Raw genomic sequence first — 22187 nt, 5'->3', positions numbered from 1 at the left:
ATTAAACATCTGTGGTTCAGGCTTCCACCTATTTATAGCCACATATGCAGATGATACACAGAAAACAAACATGAGGAACTTCATTTGGCTGCAGCTTTTTCTAATCCCCGCAGTCCCCACATGGCTATAGCTAGAAGACAAATCCAATTACAACGTGTCACAACGGGTTCAATCTAAATATTGTTGTTCACACAAGCTTTCCCTCTGTTTCTAATTTTCACCTTCAGTGGAAATCACAGGCTGTATAGAAAACAAGGTGGAAACAAAAACACCCAGCAGCTGCATCTGCTGACTGTGGCCACATTTTTAAAGCTGTGTGCTGCAACTAGAGGGTACAGTAAGCAGCAAATGAAAAACTTCTCTGATCTCTGAACGGGGGCTGTGTCAACACATAAAGTACACTGAGGCAGGCTGTAAGATTCCAAGAACATGATTTATATGAGAGCACCCTTCATTCTTCATCACTGTCAAATTACCATATTTTTGGAGGGTACATTCTTGCACAGGGCACAATGTGTATCAGGCCACATCTATCACACTCCCCCTCAAGTGCAACACAAAGAGAGACTGAGATGGAGTAGGTGGCTGAGAGACAGGGCAGGCTGTCAGAATATAACACCAGGAAATGACTCACTGAGACTGGACAACCATAATCTGGCATTGTGTGTTTTTTTTTATTATCGGCATATTCATAATTCAACACATGACATACAGGAACACTAACATAAACATTCTGAATGAAAGAGAAGAAATCATGCGACCCACTGGTCACCTCAAAGACATGCGGCGGCGTTGCCAGTTTCAAAACTGAGAATAAACACACCTGAAGGCCTGATGGCTTAACTGGCAACTTTTTGAGGCCCTCTGGCAATATTGTCCTGCAGCCGCAGGAAGAGCAAAGGAGGTCAGAAAACAGGATAGACCAGACTGTTAGCGTTAATGAAGAAAACAGATGTTCTTAGCAAAAAGCAAACAGCTGCCAGCAAAGTTGCACTGATTTTGCCTCAAAAAGTTGCTGGTACATCTCTGCCTTGAGGAAAATATGACAGACTCATGCCATTTCTTCTGCAAAGGAAGTGCTTTACCCAAGTTAGGGCTATGTAGGTACAGTCGGCCATAGAAATAGGATGAGTAGATTTACAGTGCTGTAATGAGATATACAATATATTACAGATTGGCTCATGAGGGAGTCTTAGCTCTATGCACTATTTCTTCGCCTTGTTATATTTCCAAACTTTTCAGCTCTTCAGGCAGAGTTATAGAAGGTATGTTAAATAATTTCTCCAGGTAATTGTTCCACAACATCAGCACTGATTTAGACTTTGACGTGTGTAAAAAAAAAAACTGCAGGGGAAACACAATTTAAAGCAGCCTTTTCTTAAAAGGCTGCTGGTTAAGCTGCAGTGTAGTGCATTTTCTTTTTTCATGTCAGTGTTGGACGTTTGCTTCCATTAATCATTAATGAAAGAAATTTGGATCTGACAAATGAAAACCCGGCCCCTCAAATCCGTTTCCACTGAACCCCCCCCCCCATACTCCCACCCCCAGCCCTCTCCCAAAATAACTTTATACAAACTGATAAAACATCACAACAACTCACCATCAACACAAAGGTCAGACTAATTTCTGTCATTATGTCCATCCATAAAAACTAAGAACAACATACATCCCCTTGTCTTTTGTGTTGTTGGCATGACACACACACGCACGCACACGCACGCGCACACGCACGCACACGCACACACACAGCCTCTGTGTCACACACTCACAAGCACCCAAATACAGTATGTACACATACAAACCCATTCCCAGGGGATTTAAAGATAGGCAGCACTTGCAGTCAGGTTACATGTATGTTTCTATTGCATCAAGGCTCATCACATCCTTCTGTGGCCAAACAGTTACTGTAGACAGTTTTCCAAGCGTTGTCAAGGGTATTTTAAGGACTAAAAGCAAAGGAGGGTTTGAGGATATAATGCGAGAAGAAGGGGTGACAAGATATTAGTGTGAGTGCAGGTAGGGTGCAGAGGTCTGAGGGCCTGTGTTCAGTTAGTCGTGGATAACAATGGGGCCTCGCATCCTCAGGCTGGGGTGAGGTGGAGGGGCCAAGACAAGGCCCTGAGGTGGGCCCTGGGAGACCCTACGCAGGGAGATCTGCTCGCAGGGCTGCCGGCAGGCGTGCCTCAGCTGGGAGCGGGACAGCAGCCGCCTGGCCCTCCTGCAGGCGTGGACACAACAGGACATCAGTGCAAAGATACACTGATTCAAAGCTAATATCAGGAAAAGTTTACTGAAACACTGATTCATTCCTGCTACTTTTCATTTCTACTCCATCACAACACACTTACAGTACATTACTTCACACTGAATGGGATTATTTCAGGTTTAGATTAGAATTACAAATGTAATCAACAGATGTTTTGTTATAGGTTAAGACTTCACTGCTCTCCAGTGGACATATACCCAACAATATCTAAAGTAATAAAATCTACATATTAATGCATCATTAATTATCATTTAATAATATAATATCTATTATTCTCAAATGGAGCGTTCAGCATTCTATTACTTGTGATAAGTTCTTACATTTCGATGTCAACCTAGTTTTGTTCTCCATAAGACACATTTTGAACACGACGTTCAAGTGGCTGATATTAAAACAATACAGCTCAAAACTGAGAAGCAGCCAATAAGTCACAATTTCATCTTTAGGTTTCAGCAGGTTACATCAGCTCAACCTGCAGATATTGTATGTCTGAATATATTATTTATCGGTAGCTGCCAAGCTTCATATTTTTACAGTTCTTTTTACTGTAGTGGCATAAGGGCTCTTCACTTGCTGCACTACATTCTGGCCTGTAGTAAAAAAGGTGCCAACACATGATGACAAAATGATGACTTGGCTGTGGGCTTTATGTGACTGCTTATTTGTCATGTACAGATATTAGTGGCTTATCAGCAGTCTGACAGTGATGCATACTACTGGACTTTGGTTAATTTCATGGTGTGGTTGCAAAAATGTTGTCATTACTCAACATTCAATTCCATTTTAACCAATGTGTCCTAAGGTATAATGTGGAAGCCTCAACAGCAATGACTGAAATGTAACATAAGATATGAAACTAATAAAGAGAGAAGACTTTGAACTCCATGTTGGTTCAAATGATTTAATGCAAGCAGAAAAGTCCCAGTTAAGGGCACCAAACTGAGGCTCCAAACTGCTCAGAAAGTAATTAGAAACAACCACTTTTTCTCATTTCAGGAGGATTGACTGAAGCAGAGTTCAGCATTTATTAAGCATCAGAAATAGAATTACTGATACATATCTGTTATGAGGCAAGAGAGAGGAACATCTCTGCAGGATTTTCAGGCTTATAAAAAAGCACAGTAGTGATTTCCAGACTGCAGTGGGGCTTTGTGCAGCGGGATGAAGGCTCTTCTAGCAGCCCACAGGAACCAGCAGCACTAAAGCCAAGACCATGGGGTGCACTCATACACGGTATTCAAGGCACTAATGGAATTAATTTGGACACAAATGCAAGATACATAACCACACTGTATAGGTGGTAATCCATGGCTCCCTTAAGGTACTGAAGAAAATCGCTTTCAGATGTAACGAACAGCAAAGCCCTCTTTACATGTTCTCATTTTCGTCCTCTTTCACCACTCTCTCAGCAGCATCAACCACATTTTTTTTGTATTGTGAACAGGAAAAAACACCAGATCCCTGCTGTTGATAAAATGAGCACTAGAACACTATGAAGACGATGTGTACGAACTGTCCCTGAAAGTGCTTGCAAAAGTCATGCATGTACACAATGTACTCAGAGAGTGATTGTTAAACAGTATAATACATGGACTGTACTGTCACTTAGAGTTAGAGCAGAATATAAGCCGGAGTAAAAGAGAACAGATTCAGGTCTGTCGGCACATTATCTAAAGCTCTGCTGTACAGCTGGTCATTGGGAGGAGGAAAGCAAACATGTAAATCCACCCTCAAATATATCAAGCTGTCTCATTTACATTTCTGTTCTGCTTTCTCTCATTCTGTTTCCCTTTTTCTGATACTTTTCCTGTTTTCAGACTGTCTAAATTCAACTTCTGTGTAACCTTTTTTGGAAACAGTTGTAGTTGTTATTAGGCTATTTAAATTAAGCAAAAGTGTCAATGAAAGTCCTGCATTCAAAATCCTACCAAACTAAAAGTACAGATGTATTATCAATGAAATATACTTAAAATACCAAAAGCTCATGGTCTGGAGAGAGTATAAGTGTAGTACTTAAACTACTTTGGTCTGGACTGAAATATTTCAACAACTTTTAGATGAATTTCAATCACATTTTCTACAGATGATCCCCAGCAGATGAAAGACTTTAGCACAAACATTTATGTTTCCCAGGGGATCGTGGTAGATTTGAGATTCCTAATTTTTAAAGATTTTATTATCTTGTTTTAGTCCCATTTAGAAGTTTCAGTGGTTTTCATGCATTGTGTGTAACTTATGCTAACAAAAGCGCCCATCTCTCTCTGTTTCTATTTGTCTCACTTGTCTCCTTCAGTAAGTGGGAGTGATCTCCCACTCCTTCTTTCTGCTCTGTGACACACTGCGCTCTTCATCACACTGAGAGATAGAAAGAGAGATAAAGAGGTGGGAAAAGGCGAGAACATGAATCTTCCGATCATATGTCATTAGCAGCAGCCTTTCACAGCAGATCTATTTAATGTCTTTTACTTAGAAAGGCATTAACTGTCTCAACTAGAGTGAATGACAGTATAATATAACAGAAAGGGTATAGTATTCATCATGATTCTCCCTCCAACACACAAACACACAGCCATGTTGATCTTGATGGTGAGTGATCCATATGGGTGCAGCCATGGTTAATGTGGTAATAATATTTCCACTCAGGATCCAGCGGTGCCTGGCTCCTCGCTGGCCCATCTGCACCAGTTAGCTGCTCTAATTTTAGCCCCCACGGTCCGAGGGCGGCTGTGAGGGCCGGGTGCCATGGCTCATTTAGACACAGGCTTAATGGAAGAACATCCTTCTCTCACACAAATAGACATGCAAGCCTTGACTCATTACATGCATGCTGGTGTGTGTCTATGTCTGTGTGAAAAAACAGACTTTTATGTGAGCATGCTGACAGAAACGTCAGCTAAGTCTTCAAACATGTTTTCAACAAAGTGTGTGTGGACTGTTTTTAACGATAACTGGGCCATGAATTTGAGATTTTTTTCCAACGGTTTTTTAAACCATTTAGTTCTGCAAAATTAAGAGAACACAGAAATGTCTCAGTTCAGCCTGTCTACATCAGGACATTTATAGTTTTTCTTATCAGTATGAACAGATGGTACATAGTGATTTGATGAAAATAAACACTGAAAAACATTTCATTTTAAATGTTCAAAACACCGTTAGATGGGCCATAATGAGAACACGACTCTGCAGGCTACCCAGCTGCCTCTCTATGGGCTCGTTACAATTGAACTAGACCCATATTGTGTTGTATGTGTTTGTGTGTGTGTGGGCACGACACAGCTGTTTGAAGTCATCACAGGACAAAAATAACTGTCTTTTGCTGTCAGAGTTCAGTTCATCTAATCTGCTGTCGCTCAGCTCGGCATCATTTGCTTTCTCTTCACACACAGTCAGCCAATCAAAGGTCAGAAAGGGGTCACCTTTGCTTACCTGGTCTCCCGGGTGACGAGGAAGAAGCTGTCATCTGGGGCATCAATCCAGTTGGGGCGTCTCTTACGGATCATCACTCCACCTCGAGTGTTTCCACTGCTGCTGTTGCGACCGTTGTGCTGCAAAAATAAAATTAAATGTCATTTAACTGAAATAAGCAGTGATTCATTTGTAAAGAAGAAAAAAAGAGTATACACCTACCAGGAGGGGTCCACTTGTTGTACCTGGATTCTCTGCAAAAACAAAGCCAAAGCAATGAGAGAAAGATGCAAAGTGTGCATGAGGGCATCCACCAGTTCTGAATAGTATTGATTAGTTTACTATTCCTAGTTACAAGTGGTGCAAGAAATGACTGAGTTTCAATTTCAGTAAAAATAGTGAAGTTACCAATAAAAAACAAAGTGTCAGACTGAAGTTGAATCATCCAAATTATCCAAATGACCCCCATCTGCTGATTCGTTTTCATTAGAATTAGTTGTCATTCTCTCCAACGGGCTAGTTTAGATAAGAAATGGCAGAAAAGGTTATCAACTCTGGGTGTACCTCTGCTTATTTGATTTTATAAAGCAAAATGATGACAAGAACATTGGATATCAACACTGTTTGGTCCCCAAGGGTCATTCACATCAGAAGCAACTTAGTTAAAAACAAGAAGAGATGCAGTTCCAATTTTTGAGGGGGCCTGGGGTTAACACAACAAGTAATGACTTTCTGCTTCAGGGCAGGATTAAATTAAGCAATAAGAGTCTTATTGTAAACAAGTCATAATTACCTTTGTGGAATTAGTGAAGCTTTTGTTTTTTTGTTTTGTTTTTGTTTTTTAAAGAAATGTGTGACTGTGTGTGTGTACCTGCACGCCTTTCTGGCTCAGCCCTGCTGTGATGATGGTAGCTGCGTTTTCCCAGCATGCCATGGGGGCCGTGTGGGAGAGAGGAGAGGAGGCGTCGAGGAGGGGGCGTCTGCAAGCCTGGGGTGCGGTGGTAGCGCGGGGTGTGGGCGGCTGGACGGGACTCTGAAAGAGACACCACACTGGAGCTGCATCAACTGGATCCTATGGACCAGCGGAATATCTTCCACTCATATTTAGTTAATTTGACAACAGAGCAAAATGTGCCTGATTAGTCAAATGTTGCTGCTTAAACACTGAGCTGGTTTACCTAGAAACTGCAGAACAGTGGTCAGTGTGCTCCTTTGGGTGGCTCTGGTTTTGGGTAGGCGAGTCCCCTGCCCTTCTGATACCCTTAACATGTCTAAACCAAACACACACACACACACACACACACATTTTACAAACCAGTGCAGTGTTTCTCAGACTGCATGAACCTAATCTGCTTCTTACCAACACAGAAAATGTTGTTCTACATTCCAAAAGGAATACTTTAAAAACCAATACAGTAGATTGATCACTGTCTTCATAAAAATGAGCTGCTTGAACAAGAATGTCTTACATAGATGAAAATTTGTTTTTAAATGAGTTTACAGCAACAACACAGGACGCAGGACTCAATGTAAGTAAATAAATCACTGAGCTATTAAAGTGGTGATGTATTTTGAGGGATGGGATGACCACTAAAAAGTAACCTCTCCCACATGCACATACAGCGATGTAAGTACATGCTTACATGCATACACAAACAAACAAAATGTAACCACACATACACCAAATTATGATGCATTATGCGAGCAGGAACTGAAGTTGGAGTCCATGCTGGGAAGGGAAGGGTGCCACTGTGGTTCCTCTGAGTGTAGTGGAGTTGATGAACAGATAACACGGACACATGAAGCACAAGGACTCAGAAGAGATGCTTTCAGGTGTGACTTTATTAGCGGTCTACTCTCACATTCACACAATGATGAAAGGAAAGAGCAAAAAGAGGTAGGAGATGACGATATTGCAACTGTCAGAGTGATTGACGAGGAAGTGGACGGAGAAATGGCTCTGAACGGCAAATCCTGACCGCAGGATTTACAAGACAGAAGACAACAGGATGGACTCCTATGAATATTGCATGATTTGAACACAGAAGAATAGCTGAGTGAATGGTATGGTGAGACCATGGGTCTGTAAATGACTTCTTGCGGCCTGAACCTGCTCTAAAGTGGGAGACAGCAGCAAAAAGCAGCTACTTATTCTTTGTATCATAGAAACAAGTGTTTACTTCAGCTTTAACCTCCTGTCTTTCAAGTTTCATCAGTCCAAAGCTCGTTTTCAATCCATTCATTTTGTCTAATACACGGACACACACACATGATTAACAGCATGAGGGAAAATGTGCGCAAAAAGAAAGATGTTATAAAAAAACGTGACAGCAAACACACTGAAGCTGAGGTTCTATATTTGCAACAAACATTCATGGCTGAGACAACTTGTTCAGACATGACAGCAGAGTGGGCACACCTTTACCGGGGGCACCATGGAAAATAGAGCTTCTCTTAGTAAAATACATTTTCTCTAGCCTAACTTCAGCAAATATACGACTCAGACTAGAATGATTTGTATTAGTTTCCATAACAGTCTGCTAGTTAATGACAGGAGCAAATTCAGTTATGTGTATTAAGTGTGTTCTTGTGTAGAATTGCCCTGTTCAACTAATTCATCTCTAAAAAAATAATAAAACTCTGTGTAATGGTTTTCAGCTCAGTGAACCATAACAAACAGAAGACTTAAAAGAAAATAAAAACACAAATGAAAAGATGATCAAAACTCAGTTATGAGGACAGGCAGTCTTTATTGGAAACAGGGGGTGGGAGAATACAAAAACCAAAATAATAATAATAACAATAATAATAAAAACAGAAAGAGAGACAGACGGGGGGAGGGGGATTGGCAAAGATGGGGGTTGATGATGGGGCTGTCAGGGTGAGGAAGGGTGGTGAATGTGTGTTTGTCTTTCTGTATGTCTGCATATGTTGCCTTTTGTCTGCAGGTGTGTGTCCATGTGGCAGGAGTTAGGAGGAATTGAAAGAGCTCTTACACTCTGCCTTTATGGCCCCACAGTTAATGGGGACAAAGGGACGGCGCGCAGCGCGGCGCAGCCTGATGACGTCACGGCACATGTGCCGGGCCAGCTTGGTGAGGCGGGTGGCCTGCAGCAGGAAAGCCTGCTTGGTCTTCATGGAGGACTTGGGGCTGCCGCTGTTTCGCATCGGCACCATGTGGTTGGACTGGCGAGGAGCGTGACCTCGAGAGCGAGACTCCTGGGAGGAGCGCAAGAAGAAACTTAGAAAAGGCCCCTGAATACAGTTAAAAACTGATTTCAACTTTCAAAGATGGAACAGCTAGACTTTAGCATAATGGTAATACTGCATCTGGCTGCATTATATAAACCACATGATATCAACTGGCATGTGAGCGTACATATTCCATAACCCACATAGTAAAACTGTTACAGATGGGCTCCATATGTAATATTATTGTATCATTTCTTTTACTAATATGTGCTTATACTCCTTTGGGTGAGTATCTGCCCTGTGCTGTGTCACCTTATTAATGCCAGTTAAAACGACAGGAAAAATTGTGCATGACTACTGGCATGTGAAAACAACAGCCTCCACTACAGCCCATGTGTTTGTGTGTTCTGACTGAGATTACATTGCTTGCCGGGGTAGGAGAGGTCCTCTCCTCTGGGCCCTCAGCTCTGCTTGGCATCTTCAGGCCACCATACTTCTTCCAGTACATCCAACAGGAAACACACAGGCGACACTGCATGTTTGGAGGCCCCCATGAGTACCACTGGGCTGACTGCATGGCTGTTAAAGTACAAAACGCATTAACGCTTGTTAGAGGTATCACAACAGAAAACTGGTTTCACAACACTGAGCACATCCATCTCCACTGTCTCTAGTTACTAAGTGAAGTTATCAATATCCGTAGACAAGGAAGTGTCGCAGTGGATTTTTTTGTGGGATTAGATTACTACCCTACCGTCTGGAAAAAAAAGTCTAGACGAATATACAGAATATTTAGGCAGAACAAAACGAGAGTATGGGTATTGTAAGAGTGTTAATGACTGCAGTTTAACTTGTATTACAAAAACAATTCTTGCTGTGACTTTGAAAGGGTTAGTTATTTAATTAGTTCATTTAATTTCAAGTAAATTAACTAGTCGACTAATTTTCACTTTTATTGAGAAAACAGCATTTAGCAGAGCTCTGGATTTTTACCTGCTGCTCCAAAGCAAGCAGTTTGAATATACCTCACCATGTGAAAGTGATGGGCAATTTCACTATATTGGGACAATTTATTAAATAGAGAATTGCTAGCTGCTCACTAGGAGACAAACATTTCTTACAGCATACTACATACTGCACTTCTGACACCAGATTCAATCCAGAACAGGTTCTTGATATTGAATTTAAACTAATTGGATTATTAAAAGCTGTCAAGATAAAGCAGGTAAGCAGTTAAGATGAAAATCAAAGGAAAGCATTTCTTATAGTGTCAGCCGCATTCCTTTCATTTTCATTTCTTATTTAGTCATGTGATTTAGTTCAGTGTACACACAGACACACACACTCAACTCACTGTAGCAGCTCTCGCAGGCTCTGCCCCCGCCCACTGCATGGTAGGCCCCAGGGCCCACTCCATTCACTGTCGCCATCTTGCCATTAGTTGTTGAGATCTGGTTAGGATTGGGTTTGTTACTGTAAGGAGAGAAGAAGATTTAAGAAGCAGACTGACTGCAGCCACATTATGCAGTGCTATAAATCAAAAACACATTAACTATTAATAAAAAGCATCTCATCTTGCAGCCATAGGTACCAGCAATGACACCAGCATCTATAACTGAACACTGAAACATGAAGTGACTTACTATGTGGGGATATAAACCTGCTTCAGTTTGCTCTCTGCCTCGGCTGCCTTCAGTCTCTTCTGCTCGGTAAAACAAAAACACAGTGGGTGGTTAGATTCATAAACAAACACTAACAAATGGTTGTCAGAGAAAATGTCTCGAGCTCCAAACTATGACATTTAACAGGCTAGGAAGGTCTAATGCATTTTGCAACCTGACCACAAAGCTTCAGTTTAACATTCAGAATTTTTTAGTTTGTGCTGCTTTGAGTGTGGCCATTCGCATAAAGAGCAATATGAAATTTTGAGAACTCCTTTAAAACGATAACTATAGAACAATGTCACATATATGAATGCAAACAAATCCTAACTGAACTTTATAAACAGTGAATTGTAATACCATTGTGTATGTTTCTTTTTATTTATTTAGGCAACTTAAGGTACGCTGCAGCGTTTTTTGCCCTCTAGTATCGAGGATTTTGTGTGTTTTTCGTTTAGAGGATGACAAAAGAAATTGCTTTATTGTTTTTATTGAATTGGACTCACCTGTTGCACATATCTGTCTGTGGTCTTCCACATGTAGTAGTACTCTATGATACTGGTCAAAGACTTCCATGGCAGCTTCATAGGCGAAAAGTGTGGAGGGAGGGGGGTAGACAGGGAGCAAATGAATGATATTAATATCTCATGTTCCTGTCAGCTGGGTGCGAAAGCCTTCATGTATATTCATGAGCGAAAAGCATCATGTGCAGAAAGGCTGAAAGCTACTGTACTAGTTTGCTTGGTTCTGAGCCCCAGATGAAACACACACACACACACACACACGCACACGCGCGCACACACACACACAGTGATTCATATATTTAATAAGTATTCATGAGCACCTGGTGCCACCGTGTCCAGCCGTTATTGTACAGTACAGGTGGGAAGAAAAGTTCAATAAAAATCAAACAGTCACTCCCTGTAGACTTGAAAGGTGGCTGTTAAATTTGGTAATTTCATCCTAGACAGGATCGTGGCTGTGGTCAGACTGAACTCATGCCAATTACAATGATTCCCACATTTTCAATGTGCAGGAAGGAAGTATCAAAAGTCAACACACACACACACTTTTCAAATCACTCCACCAGCATAATTGAGTTTAGTAGGTTTGCTAAATAGGTTTCAAAAGTTCTTGGTCATCAAGCACACAGCTACTCTTAAGAGCTTACATGGCACTTTGGTCTCTTACAATTGGATAATAAACTGCCCACAATGCACACTGCTCCTCAACTGGGATACATGAGTACACAAATGGACAGTGGTGAAGTGGATTTAGCTGGACAATTTAAGTGAATTCAAGCTGACCACAGCTGCAGTTCTCAATTAAGAATGAAGAGACCAACCGACCATCTGGAGTCCACGATGATTTTGGTTAATTTCTGCCAGCCATCTTTCAAGCCTACAGAGGGTGAATATTTAATGCATAAACAACAGACCTTTAACAAGCAGCAGAAGCTGAAGTCAGATGTTGAGAAATATATTTTGTTTTTCCTGTTCTCGTCTCATCTTTTCATAAAAACGAGCCAAATAAAATGCATTGAAGTGAATTAGCTGTTACATTTGCAGGCAGTGGCACGTCTGACAACGACGCAAAATAAAACATTAACTAGAAATATCCACTTACAAAATCTTGTCGGATGTCGTTGAAGTCTTTTCCGTATTTCTCTAGCGCCTCTTCAAACATAGCAGCTTCTGAAGCGCTCCACTCCTCCATCTCATCCCTGCAGAGCACTGGGCCACCAGCTGGGACCAATACACTCAGCGCACTGGACAAGTCGTAATTATGGCGATGCAGCGTGTCCATTGCATGGAACTGCAACCAAAAGGGCACAGAAATGAAACTGCAATCTATCATTGCAGTCACAGTCAGGTAGTGAGCTTTTATGTGTGCGTGTGCCTTTGACTCACCAGTGTGATATCTCGTGAGGCTGCAGCTGCACTCATGTGTAAGCTTGGCTGTCTAACTGAGCTGCTGCAATCCAATGCTCGAGCAAAGGTCCCAACCGCCCTGCAAAAATCCACTCATGAACCACCACACAGGATATACACAGCAGAAACTATTCTGAAACCTTCACCTTTTGCACTATGTGGTACATTTAACTACAAATGGAAAATGGTACAATCACATTCTTTAAGTGCAAATCCTATAAAAAGATTCAAACCCTTCATTCAGTATTTGTAGAAGCCCCTTTTGCAACAATTAGAATGTCAAGTTTTCCCAGGCAGGTTTTAACAATCTGTGCACACATGAGGCTGGACAGTTTATCCCATTCTTGCTGGCAAAACCTCTCAAGCTCAGATGGCCTTAGATGGGATGTAGCTGTTAAGTGTCATGTTCAGGCCTCTCCAGAGGGACTGTTTTGAGTATAGGTTTGGGCTTTGGCTGAGCTACTGAGATGTATCAGGGTTGTCTCTAGGCTTTAGGTCATTGTCATGGTAAATATCACCCTAGTCTCAGGTCGAAGTGGGCTGTAATAGGTCTTTTTGTTCAAAGTAGCTTCTGTCCAACCTCTCTACCATAATAAAAGTCCTGAGCACTTCTGAGATGACTGTCCTTAGGGCAAGATCTCTCATCTCAGAGGACTTTTGAAATGGTTAGAGTGACTGCTGGTTTCTTGTTCACCTTCCTGACCATGGCCCAGTAATTCAATTTGTCAGGACAGCAAACTCAGTCCTGGTTCTTCCATTTCACAGTTGAGGCCACTGTGCTAACCAAAGGTTTAAAAAAAAAAAAAAAAAAAAAAAAAAGTTTTATACCTACTATTTCAGTTTGCCACAGGCTCATGTATCTGACAACAATGTGTAGACATAAGCGGCCTGAATATTTTTCAAACAAAACATTTTTTTTTTTTTTTTTTTTTACTTTTAATACATTTGCAGAACTGTCTGAAAACATGACAATTCATGTGTTACTTTGTTGTAGAAGTTTAGAACAATGGGCAAAACAAAACCTTTTTTATTTAAAATCACATCTAATTACAAATGCAAACAAACTGATCATAGATCACATGAAAAACAGGTTAAATACTGTTAACATTGTTTAATACAAATCTGTGTATTAACTTTAATGCATTTTTCACAAATGTTTGATATATGAAATAAACTAAAAAATAAATAAATTCAGCTATTCTTAGAGGCATAGAAGAGAAATCAATGAGCCACAGTTACAATATGTGCAACCCCTCAAAACCAACAACTACAATTCTTTCACAACTTTTGCAGTCATATTTAAAGGGCTTACCGTGCCACCACTAGGAATTGGTCTATCTGTTTGTTGGTGAGTGGACATTCTGGATCCCACAGTTTCTCTTCTAACTTGGACTGGTCCCTGTCATCTGCCTCTCCTGCAGGACACACAAACAAGCAGCTTACAGCATGGGAGTTTAATCACAAGTTGAAGGTGAAGAACCCATTTCTACTCCTCACTCACTTGCTACAAGGTCATGATTAAAATCCCCATTATTCTGCTGACAAATTGTCCAATTACTGATGACAGAAATCACACACTACATCACTGTATCGATCTGAATACCTTTTGTTTTATTCTTGCTTTCAAAAGTGGCTGATGCAGATTCTTAATATGTTTCCAATAAACAGACTAAAATATGTACTCCATTAAGGGGAAACTGCCAAAATCTCATTTAACATTTGACTTTAACATTTGTCAACATGTATGATATAGATGTAGACATTTTGTTCACAGTAAGCAGGAAAATCTGTTCATTCAGATAACTGGACTATGAAAAATTAACAAAACTGTGTATATTTAAAAAGGGCTTAAAATCAAGTCATGGGACAATGTGATTCACTTTTCATGGCATAGTATAAGAATGGTCTACAAGACCAACCATCTTTCCCTGTTGTAACCCTTCGAAACTAATCACACACAGACACACATAATAGAGATATTGGTAACAATCCATTCATATGCAGTGATGACTGACCCTCTTGCAGCATTTCAGGTACGTCTGCCTGAAAGCGTGGCCCCACCCGGATCTCTCCTTTGTCAGCCAGCAGGGTCTTCTGTGTCGGGTCATACACCAGTGAGTAGAAGAAGGTATCCTGGAGAAAACAACACACCAATCACCAAAACCAAAAAATAAGCCTCCACATTTTAAGTCACGTTTCTCACATCGCCTCTAATGTCAAACTCAACAACTTCACCGTTACATTTGAACCTGAAGCTTGAATGTATTTGGAATTTCCCTAATATTCTCAGTGATATTCCCTAGAAAACATCTGCCTGAAAGCATGTAAGCCCTAGTTTATTACAGAATAATATCTGCTAGTCTGAAATGTACTAGAATAAACACTATAGGTTTTTGCAGGAACTGAAGATAACTGCTGCAACAGAATGACTTTTTTATAGGCAAGAAGAACAGTCGCTTAATCAATCTGACAGCAGAAATTCCTAATATCCTCTGGTTTTAACTTAAATGTGCTGATTTGCTCCTTTCTTGGTCTTATGTGACAAACTCAATGGTTTCTGCCTTTTAAGTGCTGACTGGACAAAAATGAGCAATCTTATCCAGGGCATAAAAAAATTGCAATCAGCATTTTTCACAGTTTTCTAACATTTTATGTGCCAAACAATAAATCAAGGAAATAAGTGGCTGACTAATTGACAATGAAATTTGCAACATTTCTCTAACAAGAAAAAGCACGACTGGACCTGCTATGATGCAGTAAACATAAGCAACAACGTAACTGCCTCACCTCTTTGTCAAGGTATGAAAGAACAGCTTCAGTCTCATTCAACAGTGCGACACTGCACTTCCCCCTAAGAGAGAAAGACAAAGGAAGGACAATGATAAAACACAGAGACAGAAAGTGAGCAGTACTTGATGGTGTGTTCACGGCTGGATGAGTGGCTATCCATGGGCAGTGCCTGGAGATGATGAGCTGTAGGGTCCAGAGTTGAGTGTGTGTAGAGTACCTGATGTGTGTCGCAGGCAGACTCTCATACTGCCGGGAGAGGAAGAGCTCTCTGTGGCGAAGCTGGTGTTTCTGTTTTTCTGTTAGCTCTGTCTCTGTCGGGTTCTCCTTCTCCTCTTCCAACTCCTCTGCAAAAGGCAGACACACAGGAAAATTGCTTCACACATCATATCACTGAAATTATTAAAAGGTGACCAAGCAGCAGAGGCCCAATGAAGCAAAATGACACTAGCAACATGACTGCAGCTTACTCAGGACACATAAACTACAGGCACAAAATACTGGTGTTATCCATTAAAGATGCTGAAGTTATAGTGCGGAAGACTGTTAATAAAAACGTAATTTTAACAACTCAGTGCTCACCTATAAATACTGGTTATGCTAGCTTGCACTAGCTGAGTCAGGACATAATGCTAGACATCGTTTTAAATTAACCGTTACAAAGTGCACTTAAATAAAGACCATCTGCAATTGGCAATAATCTGTTACCACACCAGTTGTTTTCACTGGTTAGTACTGGCGCTAGTACAGCTTCACTGTTAGAAAATCTTACAGAAATGTCCACTTTCCTTATATTTCAGACTTTCAGTTGCGGACATGCTTCTTTAGAACTGTTTGCTGGATGCTCAAATAGCTTGGGAAACTCCCCTTCAAAACTGAGGGGACTGTGTCCGACTTCCACTGTAACTGACAGACTGTGACCATATAAATTTCTAGTGCATCAGGGAATATCTTTGTCAGATGTAAACCCTCGTGGCCAGCATTCAAAGATGTGTGAATAAGTGGTCCAATGATGCTTATTTTCTCTCTGCACTGCACTCAATTGTCTAGGTCTGGATTTTAGTCTCATGTAGTCTCTACAAAGGCATTTTTAGACCAAACAGTTCTAGAGAACCAGTTCTAGGAACTACAGATTTTAAGAGCCTTTTTTCTGTTCTGAAAGCACCTAATGTCCCACTTCCTGTTATCCCACAGGTAGCAGCACTGCTGTTTTGTGTTCTTGTCTGCTCTCTTTTGATATATCAGAGTAGTAATTACTGACAGAGCTAATGCAAACAGAGTTTTTTCCCTTTTTGATGTTGCCATTTCATATAAAAACCTTTCCACTGGCAATCCACTAGATGGAATCTTTTGCAGAGAGAGCTCCAGACTAACTTCAATAACAGTACTGGTACTGCCTTATGAAATTTTTATCTTTATTTAGAAATAAACATCCATTTCAACCTGCACACACATTCCACCTGTGACACCTACAATCTCTGCACACTGGTTTCTATATCTGTAAATCACATTCACTAGCTGTTTTTGGTTTTACCCTTGAACTAATCTGAGCAATAAATTCTGTGAATTCCTTTTGTACAGTGTTGCAGGCACTGTTAAATTGTATTGTTACTTCAGTCTCTTTTGCTGACCAGCTGGTAGACGGCAGACTCCAAAATAGCGTTTAGAATTGGTACTACATTACAATCAATGCATATGTACCTATATATTGGCCTGGGTTGGATTTTTGTGATTAAGGTGGCTTTACATTTACAAAGTCTGGTCAAATCAGTAAAAGGGGATTTACACAGCAGCATGACCACATTATTTAGTCACATAAAATATTCCTGTATTTCGTGTCATTCCTGTATAAAACTTTATAAACCACTGGGTTTTCTGCTACTGGATCCTCATCTCAGTCATCCTGCAAAGAAAAGCTGAGAGAAAGTAGCTTTCTACCTCAAGAAAAGAAGTAATATTTTGTTTTATTGTGACCAAAGGGCAACAGGAAGCATCACTGGAAATAAGTAGAAGGCCTCCCACACAAAGCAGGTGTTGTTGTGATAGCAACATCTTCCTCTCCTTTCATCCTTTCCTTAGTGTTATACCCACGCTCCAATTCTCTCCCTCTCAGTAAAAAACAAATGAGAAATGAATGTAATATGTGAGTATGAATGTAGGCAACAAAACACCTAAAATTGAGAATTTATATTACTCATAGTAAAAGTTATATTGATATCATCATCAGTGAGAATGCTGTCTGTCTGACTGATATGAAGCTGAAAGAGTATACTGACAGGTTCCCTCATTATGACTAAAATATAACCATAGCTGAGAACAATTCTGTTTCAGAATGAAATGTCTATTAATTAAATAATTTCAGTAATAACCAAATCTATTCTAAATGTATCATGTACAAAACTATTTCTCAAATGTGAGGATTTTCTGCTTTTCTTCATGTTGTAGGACTGCAAGTAACAATTATTGGGTTTTTGTATCAATGAATCGGTCTCTTATTTTCTTATTATTACATTTTCTCTTATTAATGAATGGCTTAGTCTAAGAAATGTCAGTTGTGGGGAAAGAAACAAAGCCTGATTTTCTGGAGCCAAACATGACTGGTTCAAAGCAGCAAATTCTCACTTCTCTGGCATTTCTGAACAATGACTTAAAGGTCAATTAAATTTCTCTGAACTGGCGAAGCAATTAATCCACATATTATCTGAGTTTTAAATTTGAGTTTAATGAATGTTAATATACAGATTCCAGCTGCACTTTTGGACTTGCCTGATGGGGACTTCAACATTCACTGACATGTGACCCATAAACAAAAAGTCTTAATGTGTGACAGTGGTTACTACTCACTTGCATGTTTGTCTGCGAGCTGGATGAGGCTGTGGGAGATGTCTCTCCTTCTATAGAAACAAACCACCTTGGCCTCCACATTCCCACTGGCCGTCTGCATCAGAGAAAGAGGAGAGAAATGGAGGTTGACTGAAAGTGGTTACAAAACAGCCCTGCACAAACTTATAATTTCCCAAGAGACCTGGGTCTTTTGTGCGCTCGTCAAGCTATGCTGCTATGACAGGCTGACCAGGGGAGTAACGGCCCTTTTGATTAGATGATTGATTGATTGTCTTGCTGTATAATTAGGCCGACAGGCTTAGAGACTTAGCCAGTATTAAAAGCCACGACTGACAGAGTAAATGGATGTGGGGGTATGAGGTTTGAGAAAACTGCTTTCAACTGCTGCTGTTTTTCCAGCGAGGGTTGCAAGTACAGTAAAAGGAAATCAGTTTTATTTTATGCATATTTACCTGAAGATTGTGAACAAAACATAGTAAGAACAATTCAAAGACAAGTCAAGGCAACACCACTACAAGCTACACCCACAAAAATGTCTCAGATCCTAACAACCCTTCTCTTTGGGCCTAAATAAAAAATGACCATTATAACTTCATACAGGCAGGGTTTGTTTCTAGGATATTGGGTTACATTGCATCATAGTGAATGGAGTTCCTTTCATTTTGTCTACCACATTTATCACTCGTCTTTCAAAATGGAAAAAAAGTGAAAGTGACCCATACTCGAAACTGTGCTCTGCATTTAACCCACCCGAAGTGAACACACAGCCAATCGGGGAGTAGTTGGGGGGATTCAGTGCCTTGCTCAAGGGTCTCACCTCAGTTGTGGTATTGAAGGTGGAGAGAGTGCTGGCAAGGCAGCAGCTGGCACCGACAATTCCTGCCGGTCCTGAAACTTGAGCCCACAACTTTCGGGTTACAATTCCGACTCCCTATCCATTAGGCCACGACTGCCCCATTATATTGACATTATAATGTTGAGCCTCAGTATGTTTCTTCAGGCTGACACAGATGATACTAAACCGATCTGACATTTCCACACCCACACCACCCAATAATGACAAGCATTCATTTGCGCAGCTTAGCGCAAATACACAGGAGAGGCTTTTCAGGCGTGCCAATTAAACATGCTTCAGTAGTATTTAAACAAAAGACCATGTACATTTTAGTCTGTTCTTAACTGTCTTGAAGTGACACACCTATGAAATAAGTTTAAGCAAGCAAGTCCAACAGTGATCAAATATTGGCATACAATATATCAGACAACACTGCTTTTCAAAGCTAGCATCAGCTGATAGTTAAACGTCTTGCATTGTTATTTCAAAGCTATCCGAGTCTGTGAAACATTCATTACAGGAATTTCTCGTGCTTACACACACACACACACACCCTGCAATATCAATGACAGAAAACGTAGGCCAGCTGCTGCTTTTAAACACTTTTAGTCATAAAATGCCCACAGATCATTGCAAACAGAGGGGTGGGGACAGAAACAGAAGAATCCTTGCTATTCACCCTCAGGCATAAAAAGGGGGGAAAACAGACAAAAATGACAAATTCTGCAGTACCTTGTTGAGTTCTTCTATCCGGCGGATCAGGTAAGGGTTACTGGAGGAGTTCTCAAAGAAAACATAATCTGCAACAGAAAATGCACACTGATCAGGCTGCTGTAAAACCGGATGACATTGTATATCACTGTTATGCTTGAAGAGTTTGTGACCAAGTGAAAAAAAAATAAAAAATCTAAATATTACTGTAGTAATACTGTAGACTAACCACTATCCCAATCCCAGCCTTCTGTGAATTAGTTGAGTAACCTACAGTGCTGTGTTATTTCATTTTATGAAGCATATTGTTATGCTACTAATGACATTTCAACAACAGTGACACCTAATATGTATGAGTAAACATGGAGCAAAACATGAGAAATCATCATAAATTGTAAAATATTAGAAAAAAGAGGTTTATAAGCATCTGCAAAGTTAAACAGGTCAAGGCAAAGGTAATCTGTCCTGTAAAGTTTTCACCGCCTGTGAGATAGTTACCATGCTGTTATGCTTTTTGTATAGCAAATAAAACAATAAGGTTACAGCAAACTCATGTTTTTCCACTGCTCCAAAAAACATGAGGAGCCTGAGGAGACAGAAATCCAGCCTGATTTAACTCGGCCTGGACAGGACATACATTAACCTTAAAAAATATGGAGCCCATGGCCAATGTTGCCTTCTGGTGCTCTCTGAAATATTAGAAACACTAGGTTCCAGACACATAAACAACGCAGTCAGGAGATAACTATGTCAGAGTTGTCAGTCGGTCCAAATAAATCATCCAAATCCTCCCTATAGTTGTAGTCCTGTAAAGTGATGAATTACAGCTCTGATGTTTTATAGAAAGTGAAACAATAAAATTTACAAAAAAAAATATTAAGAGGCAACACGAAAAAAGACAGGTTTCAGAAAAGATTTATTATCATTTCAGATATTTAAAACATCCTCAATGAACCAACACGTTTGAGGAGTTGGATTTTTACAAAGAGTACTTGAAAGCAGCAAAGGTGACCGTACGCACAATATATAGAAATATTTATTCAAGTACTGCCAATAATGTCATGTTCATGTGCCATCTCAACCCTTTGCGCTCTTTAAGCTACTTCCCGGCCTCGGTATAGATGTGCAGCTCGGCTGTGTATGAATAGAGGGTGTATGGTTTAATCCGAGCCAACGCAGCGACGCCATGAAGCGACACAATAATTTGATGTTGAATTCCTGTAGACTGCTAACAAGCTAACGAGCTAGTGAAGCCAATTTGCTAATTACGCGGCCCCGCGGTGAATCCAGGTGAACAGTGCAGCCGGACCCGGCGTCTAATGTCACCGAGCTTCATGGCTGCGTTGCTGAAATGGTGTAAAACGACGCCCGAGCTGCAATAATGTTAATCAGCGAAGCCAGAGCTGGTGCTAACGTTAGCTAAATAAGCTCGTACTAATGGCTGCATGCCAGAGGAGGCAAATACAAAGGAAGCCTCAGACTGCCCGTGGTAACGATTTAACATGTTAAACACACGTCAAGACGTCCCGCAGCACATCAGATCCTCCGTGTGTTCTGTTCAATTAGCCAAAAGAAACAAACAAGCGAAGGTGCACACAACTGCAAAATGTTTACATTGAAAGCTAGCCATTTAGCAAGCTGCTGGCTAGCTGCTGTGGCCACGACAGACGCGAGGCCTGGCCCATTTTGGATCCCAAATATTTAGAAACTCTCACCTTCCTGCTCCGACTTAACGCTTCTGTGTTGGTGCAGCACACCCGTATCTCAGCGGTACATGCAAACGAACCGAAATAACACCAGACGAAACGCATGGGAGGCCAAACTGGAAGGGTTTCACTTTGATAAAAAGATCCACATTGACATACATACCTCCGACCCGGTACATGTTGGCCGCCATTTCTGCCCTCCCGGAGTGTAAACGTAAACCATAAACTAAGAGAAATAGAATAAATTAATAAAAACAATAAAAGTCTATTTCTTAAAAGGTAAAAGGTGCGATAAGTTATGATCGTCGAGGCTCCAGATGTGTACCCTATCGGGAGGATTTTGACAATTCAACCCCCCCTCCTCCTGCGATTCACAGTACCCTTAACAATACACTGAAGTCACAGCAGCCAAAAGAAGTCGGATCAACCCGAAAAACCAGCGACTGCTGACGTTGGGAGGGGGCGCGCACGCCCAAACACAGGCACGCACACTCATACACACGCACATGCACACCTTTACCTTTTATAACCAATATTAACTCTGTGTGTGCGTCATTTCAGCCAAATACCGCCATTATTGTAATAGTATATTTTGCAGGTGACCATCCAAAGATCACTTAAAGTTTTAGATCAAATTCAGCCAAGTCAGCGAACGTCCACAAATCATTTTAATTAGAATATAATAAAAAAAAATTCATTAATCTTCTGTTTAACATTTATTCAAGCACTCTCCACTTGGTGCGTAAAAAACTGCGCTCTGACCGTCCGTCCCTGCAAGTTTTTGCGTCCGTGCGCGCGCATGTGACATCAGTGGTGGGATTGGCTCGCCCTGACTGGGGTGGAGAGTTG

The 22187-nt window shown here is 40.8% G+C and overlaps 1 protein-coding gene across 2 annotated transcripts; it reads right to left on the bottom strand.

Annotated features, from left to right (window-relative positions):
* Positions 1-1812: 1812 nt before the first annotated feature.
* mta3 (metastasis associated 1 family, member 3) lies at positions 1813-21784 on the bottom strand. Of its 2 annotated transcripts, XM_026315895.2 has the most exons (19): positions 21502-21564; positions 19654-19721; positions 18087-18180; positions 15463-15589; positions 15243-15306; positions 14471-14588; positions 13768-13870; positions 12435-12534; positions 12151-12339; positions 11031-11105; positions 10507-10565; positions 10218-10336; positions 9285-9442; positions 8668-8890; positions 6850-6942; positions 6543-6704; positions 5894-5925; positions 5693-5811; positions 1813-2218 (listed from the first exon to the last, which is right to left on the bottom strand). In XM_026315895.2, the coding sequence occupies exons 1-19, from the start codon at positions 21527-21529 to the stop codon at positions 2050-2052; spliced, it is 2100 nt and encodes a 699-aa protein (XP_026171680.1). In that variant the 5' UTR covers positions 21530-21564; the 3' UTR covers positions 1813-2049. The 2 variants fall into 2 exon arrangements, with proteins under 2 accessions (XP_026171680.1, XP_026171679.1); XM_026315894.2 differs by lacking the exons at positions 1813-2218; positions 5693-5811; positions 5894-5925; positions 6543-6704; positions 6850-6942 and adding an exon at positions 21664-21784 and having other exon boundaries at positions 8642-8890.
* Positions 21785-22187: the final 403 nt, after the last annotated feature.

Source organism: Mastacembelus armatus, chromosome 19 (assembly GCF_900324485.2).
Source record: "Mastacembelus armatus chromosome 19, fMasArm1.2, whole genome shotgun sequence".
Classification (NCBI taxonomy): Eukaryota; Metazoa; Chordata; class Actinopteri; order Synbranchiformes; family Mastacembelidae; genus Mastacembelus; species Mastacembelus armatus.
This window is presented reverse-complemented; position numbering and strand designations above follow the sequence as displayed.

Excerpts from the sequence above, each read along its gene's own strand:
- mta3 (XM_026315895.2), bottom strand. The coding sequence starts at position 21,529 with ATGGCGGCCAACATGTACCGGGTCGGAG. Across the intron at positions 10,566-11,030 it reads CAGACAGATATGTGCAACAG|AAGAGACTGAAGGCAGCCGA; the intron begins GTGAGTCCAATT and ends TTTACCGAGCAG. Across the intron at positions 2,219-5,692 it reads CTCGTCACCCGGGAGACCAG|GAGGGCCAGGCGGCTGCTGT; the intron begins GTAAGCAAAGGT and ends CCACGCCTGCAG.